This window comes from Pan troglodytes, chromosome 5, assembly GCF_028858775.2.
Source record: "Pan troglodytes isolate AG18354 chromosome 5, NHGRI_mPanTro3-v2.0_pri, whole genome shotgun sequence".
NCBI classification, from domain to species: Eukaryota; Metazoa; Chordata; class Mammalia; order Primates; family Hominidae; genus Pan; species Pan troglodytes.
In genome coordinates this window covers 50,911,698-50,932,183 of record NC_072403.2, presented here as the reverse complement: position 1 = coordinate 50,932,183, position 20,486 = coordinate 50,911,698, and the positions used below count along the sequence as shown (strand labels likewise).

The following is a 20,486-nucleotide window of genomic DNA, read 5'->3' as shown; positions in this document are numbered from 1 at the left end:
TTTTAATGCTAGTAAAACCTATCTAAAGAAGAAAGTACTTTGATTTTTGGAGGACCTTGATGAATTAATTTGAGTACCCTCTGAACAAGCCAGCTAGCAGTTTCTCTTTCAGGCCCAGGGAGATAAATTTGAGACTATTCATAGCATAAGTAAAACTTGAATAGTTTTTATAAATGAACTGGATATTTTTAGGGTGTTTTTATTCTTTTTAATTTTATCTTTCATTGATTTGTCATGGATGTCGTCGAGACTCTAACAAGACTGTGGATTCCCTCCCATCTAATACAACATTTTACGTATAATTTCAGAAAGTCTATGAGCCCCAGTTAAAATTTCCTCAGTGACAAAATATTTACATGATTAAACCTATCCTTTAAACTTGAAGAGATAGTTTAAAAGCATTAACTGTATAACTGTATTAGTGTAAAAGTAAGAAAAGTTAATTGTAGAGAATTTGAAAAATACAGAAAAGTATAGAAAATAAAAATCACATATGATTTCGTTATCTAGATATAACTACTCCTTAGTATTTTTTTTTTTTGAGACTGAGTTTCACTCTTGTTGCCCAGGCTGGTTAATTAATTCTGTTTTCCTACTGAAATAAACTACCCCTTTTATTTTATCTTAAATTCTCATATATTTCTTTTATTTTTTTATTTAATTAATTAATTAATTAATTTTTAATGCAGAGTCTCGCTCTGTCGCCCAGGCTGGAGTGCAGTGGCATGATCTCAGCTCATTGCAACCTCCACTTCCCGGGTTCAAACAGTTCTCCTGCCTCAGCCTCCCGAGTAGCTGGGATTACAGGAATGCATCACAACGCCTGGCTAACTTTTTTTTTTTTTTTTTTGTATTTTTAGTAGAGACAGGGTTTCACCATATCGGCCAGGCTGGTCTCTAACTCCTGACCTTGTGATCCCCCCGCCTCAGCCTCCCAAAGTGCTGGGATTACAGACATGAGCCACTGCGCCCTGCCATATATTTCTATCTTATCATTATGTTCATCTACTTTCATAGTCTCTTCTTTTCTTTTTTTTTCTGCATCTTTTCTTTTCTCCCTCCATTTCTTACCCCTCTTCCACTGCAGCCACTCCTACCAAAGCTTTCTAATACAATTATATCATAATTTTCAGTTAATTTATTGGTCATCATTTTGGCTCTGAAATCACCCGAATTCATAGCTGAATTGTATATGGTACTATATTTGCATTTTCTTATAATTTTATTTTCCTCACAATAATTATCTTATTCCTTTGTTTAGTTTTCTATGTACCAGTAATTCATATCCAGCTCTGAGTGTGACTCTCTTGTCAATATAAATAAAATAAATATTTCCCACAATATTATCTTTTTGGGGAATACCTCTCCTAGATTCTTCTGTCTGCTTGCTTTGGAAGCTGCTCTTTAAGCTTCCTGCACATCCATCCTGGGATCTACCCTTACATCTTGGGGACTTCCTCTATTCTGTTTGGGACCCCCTATGTCCTATCTTACTTCTTAGGCATAAACCAATGAAAAGTCATCTTCTTACTTGGATTTATTACCTTATTTTGCTGGAACACATCCTCTACTTCCTGAGAAAGAGTCCATGAGTGGTGAATTTTTATATATTTTGCATGTCTTAAACTACCTTAATCTACCTTCACAGGTTGTTGACAGTTTGGCTGTGTGTGAAAACTTTTAGGTTTGAAATTATTTTTCCTCAGATTATGAAGGCATTTTTTCATTATTTTCTGGTGTTTAGAATTATTATAACTTAAACAGTTAGAATGAAATGGCAATGTAACTTTTTAAGCTTTACCTGTGACCTCATTTTTTCTTATCTCTGTTTTTAGTATTACTGTTTATCAGAATTTTGAAATTTCACAATGATATGTCTAGAATCTTTTACATGACATGTCCCCCACCCCACCTTGGCTACTTTTCTGATCTCATCCCCAGCCACTCTCCTTATTCTCAGTATACTGTAGCTGTGTTAGCTCCTTCCCTTTCCTCCAACATGTTCAAGCAAAGTCTTGCCTCAGAACCTTTGCACTTCCTATTCCCTTTGCATGGGGTGTTCGTGAGTACTGCCCTGATTACCCTGTATAAAGTAATCCACAAACTCCCCTCACCTGATCCTGCCTACTCTTCTTATTTGGCATAGCAGTTATTATGACATTGCAAGTGGTTTATTATTTGTCCTCCTGACCACTAAACGATAAGCTTCGTGACAACATGGGCGTTATCTGTTTTTATTCAATGCTGTGTCCCTACCATTGAGAATTCTGTTGGATTTTCAATATGAATAGTGAATGTGACTTGGTATGGTCTCTTTTCATCCATTGTGCCTAGGAATTATAATAGTAGATTCAGTTTGAAAAATCTGGTTTTTTCATTTCTGGGAAATTTTCTTGAATTGATTCTTCAATAGTTTTTTCACCTCTTTTTTTTTTCTTTCTCTTCCAGAACATCCATTTTGGGATATTGGAACTGTATTAATCCTCTAACTTACCTTTTTTATTTTTCATTTTTTTGTCTTAGTTAATTACTAATATACTAGACTCAAGTGTTTTAAGAGAAGCAAATTAAAATGGAAAGTGAGTTTTCTACCCACAGTTATTTCACAATCTGTAATAACTATTTACCTTTATCAGGTCACAGTGTCACTAAAATAAATATGGTTTTGGATAATTTTTCCCTTCTAATTCATACCTACGACTGTGGCAATACATTAACTAAACACATTTTTAAAATACATGATATAAATATTGATGGAGGTAGGGAAGTAATCAGAGTCTGTACATGAATGGCATTGGCATCCAGTTGAGTTGGTAACAATTCGCAACTAAGCTCCACCTCCATCCTTACCTAGTAAGGAGTCAGAGTGCTAGTACTTTTCACACTACCTCTCCATACAACCTTTTGGACATAAAACAGTGAGGATACAAATGAATATTTCTTGAGAGTCTGATAATAAACAGTACCAGACACTTTGTATACATAGCTTAATATGGTCCATACACACTCCTGAAGTGCAGGTATCATTACATCCATATTAAAAATTGGGAGATTGAAGGTAAGAGACATCAGTTACCTAGCACAAAGTCACATAACAGTGTCAGGTCTAATCCGTCAACTGAAAACTTTGAATTTAATGAAAGTCTTAGTAATGCATTTTAAGAGTACATCTGTTATAAACCATATGAAAAATTCTTACCCTACACCAAAAACAAAACATGTTTACATAGAAATACTTAACAGAAATTTATCAGAGACTTTAAATACTCCATAGAAACTATATTAAACGAATTCTGTGTAAGTCCTCTAGCATGCTGGATGTTGATTGGTCAAATTACTGAATTTTACATATTTAAATATTAGCTTCCATGAGCAAACTACTAAATATTAGTGTCCTAAGGAAAATGGGCAAAGTTGTCTACTAGCTGTGGACTACAGTGGAGACAGGCGTTATTGTCTGATAGATTTGTTCAAATCCCATTTTTGTCACTTAGCTGTTCTCAACTACAGATTTCTTATCTGTAAAATATCTGTTAAAAATAATAAAACACTGACATCACCTAACAAGGTTTTTACAAGGATTAGTAGAACTAACAATTTTGTAAAAATAATGTAAAGTGTCAGAAATTTCATGTTGTATTCAACAAATGCTAATTTATGTTCTTGTTACTGTTATTATTGGTTTTGTCTTAAATTAAGTCTTGGAATCTGGAATTACAATTTTCATCATTGGACCATAGTGTTTATCTGGTGCTGGACACCTCCCACCATTTATGTTTTTAAATAGTCTGAACAGAACTACTTTTAAAGAGGACTAAAAACATTCTGCTTTAAGTGTTTTAAGTGGAAAGTGGCCCTAGTGAGGCTGTTCTTGATAATTCTAAAGACTTATATGACACTAAATGTCTTCTCTTTCTCCCTCTAGATCCTTTTTTCACCCTTTGTTCTTTTCTGTGTTCCAGGAGGCTAGTCTCTTTGGATCTCTCTTGCCCTCTGACTTCTGGTTGATTTTGGCCTGTGGGAGGGACTGGGGAGCTCTGAGAGTGGGATGAATGTACAGGGTTGGTTGTATCCCTATCAGGTGGGCTTCTCTAGCCTCCAGCTTCAGGTAACAGCTAATTCCCCCTTAATCCTCTAGGCCTAGGTTTAGTAATGGTTTCATGCTGCTGTTGGAGGAGGAGGAGGTAGGATGGTGAGGAGGCACCACAATCTCCCTGGTCGTTTCCCTAAAGCCTTCCCCACATTTTTATAAACAGTTCCTGTATTAAGCTCTTCCTCAGTTACACAGTTTAACTATGCTGTTTCCCTCCAAGCCCCTGACTAATATACATACATTCAAATCAATATTAATACTTCCACTGGGGTCATCCCCAAAGATGCCTCAGACACACATGTATTAGCTGAGATTCAGCCAGTTAAATTCTCAAAATTGAACTTTTTCCAAATCCTGATTAGAGACTTGGAAGCATAATCTGATTTGCCTTCAGGCTTAAAATTCATCATGGCTAGTATCTAACTGAACACTAACTCAAGATGGGTAGGAATATTTTCTTTAGATATTTTAGATAATCTGTGGCAGTCTCTTTGAGACACTTAAAATCCATAACCTTAATATAGTCTGGCTTCCTTGTGCAACTTTAGAAAGATGTTAACTTTACACACTCCTCAATATAGTATATAAGTTATGATATCTGTCTTGCAGTTGTCTGATTTCTAGCATAAACTCATTGAAATTATTTTAGAATAAACTTTTCGTAGTGATAGTCATAATATCTGTACAATATTTATTGTACATCTAAAAGTAATCAGTCTGTAAGCCCTGTGAGGTGAAGGACCATGTTTTCATTTGTTTTCTTCTTGTTTTTGTTGTTTGTGTACTTGCTTTGGTTTGCTTCTGGTTAGCATAATTTCCATTCTCAGCCCCATGACTGGCCTATACTAGGTGCTCAATAAGTATATATTGAAGGAACAAAGAGGCTACCAGTGTTTAACTAAAAATAATAGATTTTTAAAATCTCCATGCTGGCTTATTTTATTTTAGGTTCAACCACAATACTGTAGTTTGAAGATTTATCCTTCTGAGACTTCTCTTTTGTGATATTACTGCCCTAAGAATCACAAGATAGGAATAAAAGGTTAATATATGTTGGGCTGTTACTATATTTCAGACATTATCTTTTCTCTGTTTTTTTCCCTTTACTTGTTCTTCTTAACATATCTGCAAGGAAACTGGTATTACTCTTATATTTGCTTTTTTGTTTTGGTGAGTTAGTACAATCTTCTCTATATTTAGTTATTGATCACATTCACACAGAGCACACAGCAGGATCCAGCAGCGCTCAGTCTTCCTACTCTACTTCCTGTGCCTGTTCCCCTACATCTGCCTACAACTCAGAGTCTTCAGAGGCTTTTACTGAATTGCTTAAATACTGTTTTAGCTCATTCTAACACACATTAATGGAGAGTTTGCATCCTAGTAGAAAGGAAGCCGCCTTCTTATAAAGAGAGCTTTGTAGAGTAGAGTGCTGAGTGGTTAAGTTGGCTGAAGTTCTATGAGGACCTGGGCAGTACAATGGAAAGGGAGTGTTTAGGTCTATGCTTGTGTTAGAGAAGACCTCAAAGAGACAGTGATGTCTCACTTTTATTTATGAAGGTTATGAGGTTCCATCTTCTCTACGCTGTTTGCTTCCTTAGAATGTAACTGTATGAGTGTTGCATAATTGTACCATTTTATCCTGATGTGAATGAATCTCCCAGGAATATCCTGATTTTGGTTTTAGTGACCAGAGCTAAACATTTTCTCAGCCTACCAAGTTATTAGTGGAATCTCTTTTCCTTTTCTATATACATTGCTGTCTTAACTTCTCCCTAGCCAAAAATGAGCCATCCCTAAGCAATACTTATGCGGGTATAGTGTTTTATAGTTCTCTATTTGTCTTTACTACATTATTTCATTTGATCTTTACAATAATCTGTAAGTGTAATAAAATCTGTACTTTGTCACCTTCTTGAGCCCTTTTTAATAACCTGATAGTGAAATATGGAACTGACATCTGAGCTTAGGGAAACCTGACTTTTCATTTCATTTTACATATACTGCATCTAATTTGATAAATACTGTATACAACATGTATTGGTTTTCCTATGCAAGCAAACTTTGGATACAGAATTTGAATAAGGGCTACTTTCTCTGACAAACTGAGGGAGAAGTATATACAAATTATCTCTGTTCATCATATGATGAAAGCATAGGGCAGATGAGAAATGGATAGAGACCAATCTCTTTTACATATTAATTAGCAATTGCATTGCTATAATCCCATTTTGCAACTGTCTTTGGCTTTCAAATACACCTGGAACTATTGAATAGAATACTAAAGTAATTATATCACCTGCTGATTTGTGTACCATGGTAAACATTATGGTAAGATAAGTCATTACTGCTAAATAAGAACCCAACCCCATACTTCCTTTCATGCACGTGCAGCTAGTTGAGCTGGTTGCTATTTCCACTGGTATGACTAAGTGAGTTTCCCTTAGAGCATTGACTCCCATCTGCACCTTACCAAGTTGCGCCATTCTTTCTTATGGTTCTTCTTTATTTTTTCTCTTATTGATGTAAGTGCTTAATTATGGAACCAAAAGTATACCCAGGGTTAAACACTAGAATCAGAAAGGAAAAGCCAAAAGGATCTTTGGAGCTTATTTGATATTCACCTCTCTTTAGTTCTCACTTGAAGAACCTGAGGACCAAAAAGATCAGCTATTCTGTTAAAAACCGTAACTACAAAACTAATGTGTGCATTGTATTTCATTTTGAGGTAATTTTACATGAGAAATTATTAGAGAAACAATTCATTCTCTATCAAAAAAGCCCACATTATTTTTCCCTTGAAGTTTGGATGAAAGTTAGCTTACATTTTACAAGAAAGTGATTCTAGTGATGTACAGACATGTTTGGTATGTATCTATGTATGCACACACAAATATGTATTATAATTAAGGATAAAAATATCACACATATATACAAATACATTTATCCACAAATTATTTACATCCTAAATTTTTTAATGGGAAAATGTCATTAATACTTAATAATAATTTGATAATAACCTTTCATCTTTGTGAGTACTAAAAGTTATAAACTTTTTTATGAGTTCTTCACAATTTAATTTATCTTTTCTAAATAAATGTCAATAACATTTATGTCAGGCTAGCTATATGCTGCGTGATGTTACCTCACTAAAACATGAAATCATAGACATTTAAAAAATGTTATGAGACAAAGAAAGTCAAGATGGTTTGGGAAACATTTTCTAAGTAATGATTTTTAAAGCTTTGACTACTGTATTCGACTATAACTTGGAGGTAATAATCTAAAGATTCTGGAACACTCTTTGGGATGTACCACACTAACAGAGGAGGCCACATTTTAACCGAGTTTCATAGCAGATCCTTGCCCTCTGCATGGATCAGGTTCTTAGATCCAGCATCAGAAGCTGCAAATCTAAAATTGGCACTTTCTCTATATATTTTCTCAACAAAAAGACAAAATTATAAAGTTGCTTTTGCCAAAACAAGGGTAATTAGTAATAGAGATAAAATTAGATATCAACTTTCCTTACTCCCCATAATTATTCTAAAGCAGGACTTTATTCTTTCCATTTGGTAACTTTTCTAATCATTACATTGGCCTGTGTGTGGTCTGGTGTAATTCAGTGCTTTTAGTACCCTGATCCAGCCATGAAGACTTAGCACAAGACCTGTGTTTATTCCTGAACATTCTAGGGTGAAATGAAATCAGGCTATCTTGTAAAAACAAATGAGGAAGAGTTCTGAAAAAAACTAAGAAATTCAGTCTCTTACATGTTATATTTTTGTCCTGTGAAGAAACAAGTAAGGGCTACAACCCGTTCAGTAGATGCCTGTTTACAAATGTGAACAGAAGGGAATATGGAAAGGGGTGTGGACATGCCAAGAAGTAAGCTGAGAAAGAAGAGGCATTATTAATGTAGTCAAGTAAAGCAAATATTATATAGGCTACCAAAATATCTTATGGTTCTGAATTTTAAGAAATGCAAATGTAACCTTTTCTTAGACTTCAAAAATATATCAATTTCCAGTTACTGAGTTACCAAAGGATAACTATATATTATGTTGAACAAATTCAAGGTACACTTCCATCGTTCTGCAATTTTAATTGTATTTTAGATTCAGTAAATAGTCAAATTGTATTTTCATTTCAATAGTTAAATACTAAATAGTTAAATTTTAAAGAGGCTGTGTGTGATAGCTCACACCTGTAATCCCAGCACTCTGGGAGGCCAAGGCAGGAGTATCACTTGAGCCAAGGAGTTCGAAAACAGCCTGCAATAAAGTGAGATCCTGTCTCTACAAAAAGAATACAAAAATTAGCTAGGCATGATGGCATGTGCCTGTAGTCCCAGCTCTTCAGGAGGCTGAGGTGGGAGGATCATTTGAGCCCCGGAGTTTGAGGCTGCAGTGAGCCAAGGTAGTGCCACAGCACTCCAGCCTGGGTGACAGAGCAAGACCCTGTCTCTTAAAAGAAAAAGAAAAATTTTTAAACAGTTATCAATTACAGTTAATTAATACTAAAATACTATGTTATTTAAACTATGACTTTATTTAATTTCAACTTTTAAAAATTTCTAAAATATGCCTTTGCTTACATTCAAAACTTAGATATATTTAGAGTTGAAAGTTGCTTATGAATAGCTTGTGTGCAAAACAGGTTAAAAGAAAATGTTCAAATGATTATTGCTTCTTGTTCTCCTAATTTCACATTTAAATCACAGAGTAACCACAGAATTAGTTCCATGTTAAGGCTGCTATCTTCATACAGTAAATATATAGTTATTGTTTATTGGATATTTTTTAAGCTTTAGAGGTCACATTGATTGTAACTGAGTAATTATATATATATATACACATGCAATATATGTACACACACATTTTAAAGAATATGTATATATATACACATACAAATATGTCATATATACACACATAGTATATATGAATGAATTTTTTGAGCCATGAGATCCTGGTAATTATAGCCTTATATATTTTTTAAAACCTGACTTAACTGTGCTTGACTTACTATTCTAAAAAGAACAGTTAAAATGAAACTCTAAAAAGTTAGGCACATCTTTTATCAATTTATATACTCATTTATGTTTCAAATGTCTAAGAAAACAGAATACCAATCATCAAAAAAGAATAAGAAGATTATATGGTAGGAAAATACTATGTCAAATACCTTAAATGTAGAGTATTCTGAATGTTAACTTTAGTTACAAATACATTTCCTTTCAAATACTTACTTAGCTCACAATCCTTAGGCTGGGTCTGCATGGAGCCACTGGCTTGGATGTTTTGATCCAAACCTTTTATCTTTCTTTCTTTTTTTTTTTTTTTTTTTTTTGGCAACTGTTTATTCACCAAGAAAGAAAATGTTTTGAAAGGCAAATAAACATTTTTATGGTTAGACTTTTCTATGCAATGTAAGGCTTGATTTAGTGAACGCATCTTCCTCTATTCTGAATAAGAAATCTAGGAGAGAAACATGAATGGCTTAATGTTAAACATGTATTACTTAGTAATAGTTTTGTGTGTTTGGACATCTCATAAGTTTGCTGTGAAGGTTAAATGAGATAATATATAGAAGACATGAAGCATAGGATAATAAATTCTATAAATGTTAGCATAAAAAACGAGCGTCAGCTTCTTGTTAAATATAGGTAGTACACATGCTTCAAACTCTGAAAACTCCACTAAATAACAAAATAATTTTAAGTGTATAAACTTACAAGACGTAGAAAACGGGAGAGGACTAAATAGCAGGTGAGAACTGTCAAAAAAAAAATCTGAAAGCTTAAAGTGGGTAGACAGGCTTAACAGACCTGAGGAAAATGAAACTTTGGAACATGGAAAAGTTTGGGATTGAAGGTTCCTCTGAAGAAAGAAGTCTTGTGTAGACTAAAAACAGGAAGATTGGTAAAAGGCATAATTTTATCCCAGTACCCTATCCAAACCATGTAGGCCATTAGCTACCCCTGTGCCATTCTGGCAAAATAGTATAACTTTACTTTGTGGAAAGGTGAAATAAAATGATCTCCAGTATTAGAAATCCTAGACACAAGTCCACCAGCATTCATTTAATAGACATTTCAGGAAAACAAACAAAACAAAAAACAGACAATAGAAATTTTCAAAATAGTCCAAGAACATTTTTCAAATGTAAAGGACAAGAACATACAGGTTGAAGTATTGTTATGAGTATTTAGAAAAATATTTCAAGATAGACCTTCGAAGAAGCATCACGAATTTTCAGAACTTGAAGTATAAAAAGAACAATAGTAAAAGTTTCTCAGACTAGGGGAAAAGTCACACAAAGGCTTAGGAATCATAATGTAATCGACTTGTCAACAGCAACATTTTAAGCTAGAAGAAAAGGTAGCAGTGCCTTGAAAATTCTGAGGGAAAATTATTTTTAATCTAGAATTCTGTACTCAGCCAGATTATCAATTGAATAGAAGGATGACATAAACACATTTTGAGACATACAAGATTTTTAAAAATTTATTTCCCTTGCACCCTTTCTCAGAAAACTGTAATATCAAGTATATTTCAGCTGTAGCCCACCACAGGGGAGAAAAAGATGTTGCAGTTTGAATCTGTTCTAGTTAAGTGCCTATTTTTTAATCTTCAAAGGAATACAACAAAATCCAGAGTTCTTACGGTATGTTATTCACAATATCTCAGATAAAACACTAGATTACTTAAAATCTGAAATAACAGGAAAACATGACCCAAAGCCAAGAAAAAATAGTCAATGGAGACTGATTCCAAGATGACACAGATGTTAAAATTAACGTACAAGGATTTTAAAGCAGCTATCATAACTATGCTCATCAACTAAAAAGGAAACTTTCAGATAATATGCTTTGCTGAAATGAGGAAGTAAATGAGGAAGGAAATGAGAAAGAGCAGAAATGGGGTCAAGAAAACAAGAATCCAGTCTGGGCACAGTAGCTCCTACGTGCCTGTAATCCCAGCACTTTGGGACACCAAAGTGGGCAGATTACTTGAGCCCAGAAGTTCCCAGCCAGCCTGGTCAACATGGCAGAACCCTGTCTCTGCAAAAAAATACAGAAATTATCCAGATGTGATGATGCACGCCTATAGTCCCAGCTACTCAGGAGGCTGAGGTGGAAGGATCTATAGTGCCTAGGAGGTTGAGGCTGCAGTGAGCTCTGATCACACCACTGCACTCCAGCCTGGATGACAGAGTGAGACCCTGACTCAAAAAAAAAAAAAGGATCCAAAGCAGAAGAGTAGAAGGGAAGTCTGGAGGGCTCCAGACGAGATGTCTCATCAAAAGCAAAACTGAAATAAATTCTGATACATTTCAAATTTTTCAAAAATAGTTTGGTATAACATAAACACTGTATATTTAAACAAAAATTATATTTCATAGGTAAAGTCAAGAGGAGAGATGGTCAAATTTGGGGTGTCTAAGAACACTAAATCTTTTTCACCTCTCATAATAAGTCATCTGATAATTTTTAAAGCTGAAAAATAAAACAAGTATTATAAGCTTATTTCAAATATGTTGGTAAATAAAATAGAAACAAGCTTAAAAAGTTAAAGGTGGTTGCCACTGGAAGCAGAATTACAGATTCAGAAGAAGTGTGGCAAGGTATTCTGTCATAAAATTTATAGTATTATTTGACTTTTAATGTTTTATATATTTTTTAAATTAGATATAAAATTTAAAAGTTAAATATAAGACACATAGCACAGCACCTGGCACAAATTAGGGACACAATATATGGCCACTATTATTACCACTAAGATTATAATTCTCCTACTAGTAATTAAAGTCATTGATTACCCATTTCAAATAAAAGAGAAACAGAGAAACATAAACCCACAAATCTAGAGAACTTATTTGATGTATCTAAGGTTGTGCAATCACTTAGTGATGAAACTACACTGGAGTTTCCAAACTACACTGGAGTTTCCTAACTCCAACTTAGGAAATTTAACTCCAGGTTCTTTCAGTCTTATCATGGAGGATTTAAGAGAAGACCTTTGAGGTTATCTCTAGCTAGCAAATATGGTTGCAAGCAGAGCTGACCATTCATAGCCTAACCTAGAATCTGGCCTGATGGATAATGAGTGCATAATAGATAGACTAATAGAGGGAAAAATAAATAATTTTAAGCCAGGCGACAACCTTACCTAGGATTCTGCCTCTTCATGATACTAGCTCACCACAACTCCTACCGTTTACCATTTATCTTCAAAAAGGACAAATCCAAGGTCTTAGGCAAAACCTAAAAGAAAGAGCTGCAATGGAAGTCTCATTAAAATACTTTCAGTAGCTTAGTAATTGTGGAATAATCAACTTAATTCTGTTGTACATTTTTTTTTTTTTTTTTGAGACGGAGTCTCGCTCTGTCATCCAGGCGAGAGAGAGTGCAGTGGCGCGATCTCAGCTCACTGAAAGCTCCGCCTCCTGGGTTCACGCCATTCTCCTGCCTCAGCCTCCAGAGCAGCTGAGACTACAGGCGCCCACCACCACGCCCGGCTCATTTTTTGTATTTTTAGTAGAGACTGGGTTTCACCATGTTAGCCAGGATGGTCTCAATCTCCTGACCTCATGATCCGCCTGCCTCGGCCTCCCCAAAGTGCTGGGATTACAGGCGTGAGCCACCGCGCCCGGCCAATTCTGTTGTACATTTTAAACCTTTTAGAACTTCAGAGAAATCTTTGTGCTGAATTTATGTGGGCCCCAGCCAAATGCAAAAGGCCATCGATTTTACATAGCTTAACTCATTTCTGTTACATTTAAATTGAAAAACTGAAAATCATGGAGGGGAAGATGGATTGCCAACATTTAACAAACATTTATAAATTGCCTGTTCGGGGTCAATGGTTCTGTACCTACGTGTATAATTCAAAAGAAATTTGGGAGGCAGGAGTGTTACAAAACTTGATAACAAGTGCAATTAAGATATTATAAACTGCATTTAAGTTTTCTGTCTACGTTGGATGAGAAACACTGTTGTGTGAAAATAATCATACATCTTATTTTTCTGAGAAAATTATTTTAAAGCTCGTATTTTAAAGAAAAAGTGCCACATCTTATAAAGAATCAAGATTTTCTCATAATTTAACTATAGTACTATATTAGAGACCAGCAGTAAGTATGTGTGAGTGTGCACACCTGTGTGTATGAGAGAGATTTATGTATTATTATAAGGATAATAAATTATAATTATGCAGTTATGGAGTCTAAGGATTCCCAAAATCTTCATTTGGCAAGCTGGAGACCCAGGAAAGCCAATGTGTAGATGTTTAGTTCCAGTATGAAAGCCAGCAGCCTCAGAACACAAGAAAAGCTGATGTTTCAGTCTGAGACCAAAGGCCAGAAAAGGCCCAGTGTCCCAGGTTATGCATTCAGACAGAAGTTGTTTCCTCTTACTCAGCCTTTTCTGTTCTATCCATGTCTTCAACTGATTGGATGGGGCCCACCCACATTAAGGAGGACAGTCTGCTACTCAGTCTACTGATTGAACTGTTAATCTCATCCAGAAACACCCTCATAGTCACTCCCGGAATAATGCTTGACCAAATGTCTAGGTACCCCGCGGTCCAGTCAAATTGACACACAAAATTAACCATCACAAGTACACAAAGGTAAAAAGAACCAAAATTATTGGAGCCTAAATGTAGAATTATATGAGAGAAAAACAATAAATATAATTAATGGAAAGGCAGGGAAAATATGTGAATCATTCGAGCTTTAAAGACCACATTGAATTTAGATAACAGGGAATTATTAATCTTAGAGCAAGAATTCAGACATTATATTTAAGGGAGATTATAGTAGAACAAATATGGTGGGAATAGCACATTCAAGACCCCCGAGAAGATTAAAAGAAACAACAAAATAAACAGAAATTGGTGAAAATATAATACAGTGAGAAAAAAAAATGAATGTCATGGATAGCAATGTGAAATTGAGAACAGATTTATTTATAGGGTCAAAGATGTGGCATTTGAGGTGACATGTAATAGTGTACCTTTTACTTCTCAACCTCCTAATAAAGTATTATAACATACTTAAAATGTAAACATGAGTTTTAATATTTTAGGGAGTTTTTTCCTAACAAAGTTGTGACAAGTTAATATTTTGTTTACTTTGACAAATAGAAGTAATATTAATCAGAGAAAAACAGAAATGCTATAACTGAACTGCTGTTAACACTGAAGTTTTGAGGAACATTTTTGATATTGGTTTCCCAGTTCTACTATTGTTTTCACATTAAATGCACCAATTTTAAGTTTAATGCCTGTGGAATTGGACTGCCCAGTTGCTCACCTGTTTTTTGTTTTGTTTTTGTTTTGTTTTTAATTTTTATTTTAGGTTCAGGGGTACATGTGAAGGTTTGTTACATAGGTAAACTCATGTCACTGGGGTTTGTTATACAGATTATTTCATCACCCAGGAATTAAGCCCACTACCCAAGAGTTATCCTTTCTTCTCCTCTCCCTCCTTCCACCTTCAAGTAGGCCCCAGTGTCTATTTCCTTTTTTGTGTTCATAAGTGCTCATCATTTAGCTCCCACTTATAAGTGAGAACATGCAGTATTTGGTTTTCTGTTTCTGCATTAGTTAGCCTCTGACTCCATCCATGTTCCCACAAAAGACATGATCTCATTCTTTTTTATGGCTGCATAATATTCCATGGTGTATATATACCACATTTTCTTTAATCTGTCATTGATGGGCATTTAAGTTGATTCCATGTCTTTGCTATTGTGAACAGTACTGCAGTGAACATTTGTGTGCATGTGTCTTTATGGTAGAATGATTTATACCCCTTGGGGTATATACCCAGTAATAGGATTGCTGGGTCCAATGGTAGTTCTGCTTTTAGCTCTGAGGAATCACCATACCGCTTTCCACAATGGTTGAACTAATTTACACTCCCATTAACAGAGTATAAGTGTTCCCTTTTCTCCACAGCCTTGCCAGCATCTGTTTTTTTTTTTTTTTGACTTTTTAATAATAGCCATTCTGACTGCTGTAAGATGGTATCTCATTGTGCTTTTGATTTGCATTTCTCTTAATGATCAGTGTTACTGAGCTTTTTTTTCAAATGCTTGTTGGCCACATCTATGTTGTCTTTGGAAAAGTGTCTGTTCTTCTCCTTTGCCCACTTTTTAATGCTCACCTGTTTTTAAAGTTTGTATTGTTAAAGAAAACTTTCTTTAGTCTTTCTGGTAGTAGGCAAAAATTTGCAGGAGAAGTAAACCAATGCATAATAACACAGTTGACCCTTGACCAACTTGGGCTTGAACTGCATGGTCCCACTTATATGCAGATTTTTTTCAACCAAACATGGATGGAAAATAGTATTCCTGAGATGTGAAACTCCTCTATAAGGAGGGCTGACTTTTTGGATACACAGGTTCCATAGGGCTGAGTGCAGGACTTGAGTATTTCGGTATGGGGGTAGTAGATGACTTTTGTATGAGTTACTTTAATTAGCTAATAAGATTTCTGTCTTCACTTGGTAGAGAAGAGGAGGTCAGAGTTTGGGAGAAGTAATTTTGGGGTTTGGGACACATCCGGGATAGGCAGGCCTTGGTAAGGTAACATAGTGATACTTTCAGTTCCAGAGACATACTAACTAGGCAGAGGTCCAAGGCAGACAAGGGAGTGCTACCAATGCTAGTCCTAGTAAGGATATTATGTTGGTTGAGATAAATTAGAAAATCAGGTAAATAAAAAACAAAGATAAACTTTTCCTACTACATACAACAGGATAACCATGATATAAATTCCAGATCCTTACAGTGGTCATGTATTGGTTCTGAAAATAAAAAAAAAAACAGTGATTCCAAATGTTCAACTCTTCTGTGTCTTTATTTTCTATTATCATACTTATCCTGACTAATATGTTTGTAAACTGATACTTTAGAGAATGTTATGAATAGAGATTATTTATATGTAGTGTGCATAAACTGTTGATTAATTGAGAAAACTATTTAGGGATACATATTTCTCCAGATCCTTCTTAATGTGAGTAAAATTACATATGTCTGTATAGTGTTTTTCAGATTTCAAATGATCAGCATTCTTCATATAAGAAAATAAATTTACTGTGTATGTGTCCAGACAAATGTATATATAGCCCATATTCTTCTCAACACTGATTGCCTGTATTTTAGACTGTGATAGAAATATTTTTATTTGAAAAGCATGTGCACATATATTTCCCTCACTCTACCAATTTTTAGAAAAAATATGTTCATGCCTGCTGAAAACAGTTTCTGAGTAGATAACATCATCTTTTTAAAAACCTACCCCCCCACCAAGATTTCTTTTTAAATGGTTCACAGTTAAATTTAAATTTCTATATTTAGATAGGATAGTGTTTATATACCAACCGCAGTATCCAGGAAATTCAGTGGTAAAGCTGACACATAGCGAGTTTATAGTCTATTTTGTAGTCTGTGTATTTAGAGAAGGTTTGAAGCTTACTTAGCAAAAAGGATTAAACATTCAAGCAGAATTTCTTTAGCACAAATATACTATTTGATTTCATATATTTGTTGAGATAATAGTGTGTCACATTTTAAAGATTAGTTCTCAAGAAAATGTGTTAGGTTTATCTTTTAAAAGAAGGATGCATTCAGGAACAGCTTTTATATGTAACTATTTTTATAGTATTTCATATTGGATAGACTTGGTTTGGTGCAATCAGTAAGATTTGATCAAATTTGGAAGAAGTTACATGTTTTTATACTGTTTTCTGTAGCATCTTTATTTTTTTCAGATGGGCGTATTTTATGTTGCTTCCAACTAATCAAAATAAGAAATTGAGTTTGCCTGTGCCAAAAAACAGAACTATCATTTTTCACATTCTTTTATTTTCCAGGTCATTTTTAAGTAAGATTATGTTTCTAGGACTTATGAATTCCTGAAAAATCTTGACTTTGTAGATATAAGGGGCTAGATGAACATTTCAGGGGGAATCTAACTTTTAGTGCAGTAATGTTTTGTGTTGTACATTCCAGATACAGTTAACTTTTTGTGTGCATGTGATTAGTATGGAAAGAAATTAATGCAGTCCAGTATTATGATTTATGGACTGAATCCTTTACCCACTGAAGACTTGCCAAAACTAAACGTATTTTTTTTCCTTTGGATATTAGAAACAGCTACTGTTTTTGTTGATCTTTTAAAGTTCTGAATGGACCTATTTCAAATCAGAGCAGCATGGGAGCTCAGATTAATAATATACTTATTCAACTAGTGATACTGAGTGAAACCATTGCTCACATGAGTATGAAGGATAAAATTTCATGAAATCATTTTCAGGTGCATTAATGCATTTCTGGAAGCTGTGTATGATTTTTCTTTTGCAAGAAAGAAATAAAAGATTTCTGTTTATTGTATTGGTTACAGGTGGGCTCATAAGTTAATTTAATTGCATGTTTTATATCTTAAAAACATAAGACATTTTACTCTTAAAAGCAGTAATGTGATTGCTGGATTATTTCCCAAAGGTTTTTAACTCTTAGTATATTTATCTCTCTAGAGACATCATGACTGTACTATATATAATTTGTGTTACTGAGAAAAATTTCTAAATTTTCATTATTGTTAGTTACAGCAAGCTGCCGAAGTTTCTCAGCTGCGGGGAGCAAGGGTAATCACTCCTGAAGATCTTCTGTTTTTGATGCGCAAAGATAAGGTAATATAACATAATTTTATTGTATTAAAATCCACGTTTTCTTTAATTGGACTTGCATGTGGAAACTATATATCCTTGTTGTGTACCTTTCACATTAAAATAATAACTATTGAACTGATGTTTTAGTCTTCATAGTTTGTACAACAAAATGGGTTTACAAAAGAATTGATATTTATTATGTGGACAAAAGCACTTATATAAAAACTGTGCTAACAGCGAACCCTCACTTATCCTTATGCGTCTATGTAGACGCTTTCATTGCTACATGATACTCACTAAATATTGACTCTATGTTCTGTTGTCATAAGTGGGATATAACTGAATGGCATATTTATTTTTCTCCTCTTCTTACAGATTAACATTACCAGGATTATAGACTTTCATAGAGTAATTTTTTAAGCCTGAAATACAAAGTTTAGTCTGTAGCTCTACCTTATTGAAAAAAGTAAATTAATAAAGATTAATTTTCAATGGGATAAACATATACCATAATTTCTGTTTTTGAACAAAGACCTACCTTTCTTACTCTTTGAAATCTGGTATTAAAATATTTAAGCTGATATTTGTGTGTCTAATTTTGCCATAATTATTTTTCATGAGTAGGTAGTCAAAAATATTCTCTAATATTTTACATGTTTCAGTTAATCAACTCTTAGATGATATGAAGAATATTACAAAATGAAAATCTTCACTATTAAGAAAATTATTATTTGGTATAGGGTATCTATATGATTTAGTTGAAGAAGCATTTTAAGACTCAGGAAATTTCAAGGTTGTATGATTAGATGGAGAGACTGTAGGATTTTTTAAAGTGAAAGTTTCTGCCCAGGGTGAGGCAGTCTTAGGTACAAGGCGCCAGATGCAAAGAAACTATTGAAGATATCAAATAATGTGCATCTAAAGAACTGTGTAAAATGCAGTATGTTTCAGCTATTAATAGAAATCTTGAACCCGAAGGTCAAGAACGAGTGATAATACATTCTAAGTGTAAGCATAGAACAAGCTACAAAGGATTATCAGTTACTTTTAAAATTAAGCAGCATTACGGTCTAATAAATCTAAATGCCCACAAGAGAAAGCAGGAAAGATCCAAAACTGACACCCTAACATCACAATTAAAAGAACTAGAAAAGCAAGAGCAAACACATTCAAAAGCTAGCAGAAGACAAGAAATAACTAAAATCAGAGCAGAACCGAAGGAAAAAGAGACAAAAAAAAACCCTTCAAAAAATTAATGAATCCAGGAGCTGGTTTTTTGAAAGGATCAACAAAACTGATAGACCGCTAGCAAGACTAATAAAGAAAAAAAGAAGAATCAAATAGATGCAATAAAAAATGATAAAGGGGATATCACCACCGATCCCACAGAAATACAAACTACCATCAGAGAATACTACAAACACCTCTACGCAAATAAACTAGAAAATCTAGAAGAAATGGATAAATTCCTTGACACATACACTCTCCCAAGACTAAACCAGGAAGAAGTTGAATCTCTGAATAGACCAGTAACAGAATCTGAAATTGTGGCAATAATCAATAGCTTACCAACCAAAAAGAGTCCAGGACCAGATGGATTCACAGCCGAATTCTACCAGAGGTACAAGGAGGAACTGGTACGATTCCTTCTGAAACTATTCCAATCAATAGAAAAAGAGGGAATCCTCCCTAACTCATTTTATGAGGCCAGCATCAACCTGATAACAAAGCCAGGCAGAGACACAACCAAAAAAGAGAATTTTAAACCAATATCCTTGATGAACATTGATGCAAAAATCCTCAATAAAATACTGGCAAACTGAATCCAGCAGCACATCAAAAAGCTTATCCACCATGATCAAGTGGGCTTCATCCCTGGGATGCAAGGCTGGTTCAATATACGCAAATCAATAAATGTAATCCAGCATATAAACAGAACCAAAGACAAAAACCACATGATTATCTCAATAGATGCAGAAAAGGCCTTTGACAAAATTCAACAACCCTTCATGCTAAAAACGCTCAATAAATTAGGTATTGATGGGACGTATCTCAAAATAATAAGAGCTATCTATGACAAACCCACAGCCAATATCATACTGAATGGGCAAAAACTGGAAGCATTCCCTTTGAAAACTGGCACAAGACAGGGATGCCCTCTCTCACCACTCCTATTCAACACAGTGTTGGAAGTTCTGGCTGGGGCAATTAGGCAGGAGAAGGAAATAAAGGGTATTCAATTAGGAAAAGAGGAAGTTAAATTGTCCCTGTTTGCAGATGACATGATTATATATCTAGAATACCCCATTGTCTCAGCCCAAAATCTCCTTAAGCTGATAAGCAACTTCAGCAAAGTCTCAGGATACAAAATCAATGTACAAAAATCACAAGCATTCTTATACACCAATAACAGACAAACAGAGAGCCAAATCATGAGTGAACTCCCATTCACAATTGCTTCAAAGAGAATAAAATACCTAGGAATCCAACTTACAAGGGACGTGAAGGACCTCTTCAAGGAGAACTGCAAACCACTTCTCAATGAAATAAAAGAGGATACAAACAAATGGAAGAACATTCCATGCTCATGGGTAGGAAGAATCAATATCGTGAAAATGGCCATACTGCCCAAGGTAATTTATAGATTCAATGCCATCCCCATCAAGCTACCAATGACTTTCTTCACAGAATTGGAAAAAAACTACTTTAAAGT

General features: G+C 34.5%; 1 protein-coding gene across 23 annotated transcripts in view; it reads left to right on the top strand.

The window, feature by feature from the left end:
* Positions 1–20,486, top strand: part of SUPT3H (SPT3 homolog, SAGA and STAGA complex component) — a 557,558-nt gene that overhangs the window by 332,903 nt on the left and 204,169 nt on the right. For all 23 annotated transcript variants that reach the window (XR_680802.5, XR_010158028.1, XR_002944240.3 and 20 more), the window contains one exon: positions 17,708–17,794. Coding sequence is in view for 19 of the 23 variants with exons in the window: in XM_054685865.2 (XP_054541840.1) it covers positions 17,708–17,794 (87 nt within the window). In the remaining 4 variants the exon portion in view is untranslated. The remainder of the gene's footprint in view (positions 1–17,707; positions 17,795–20,486) is intronic.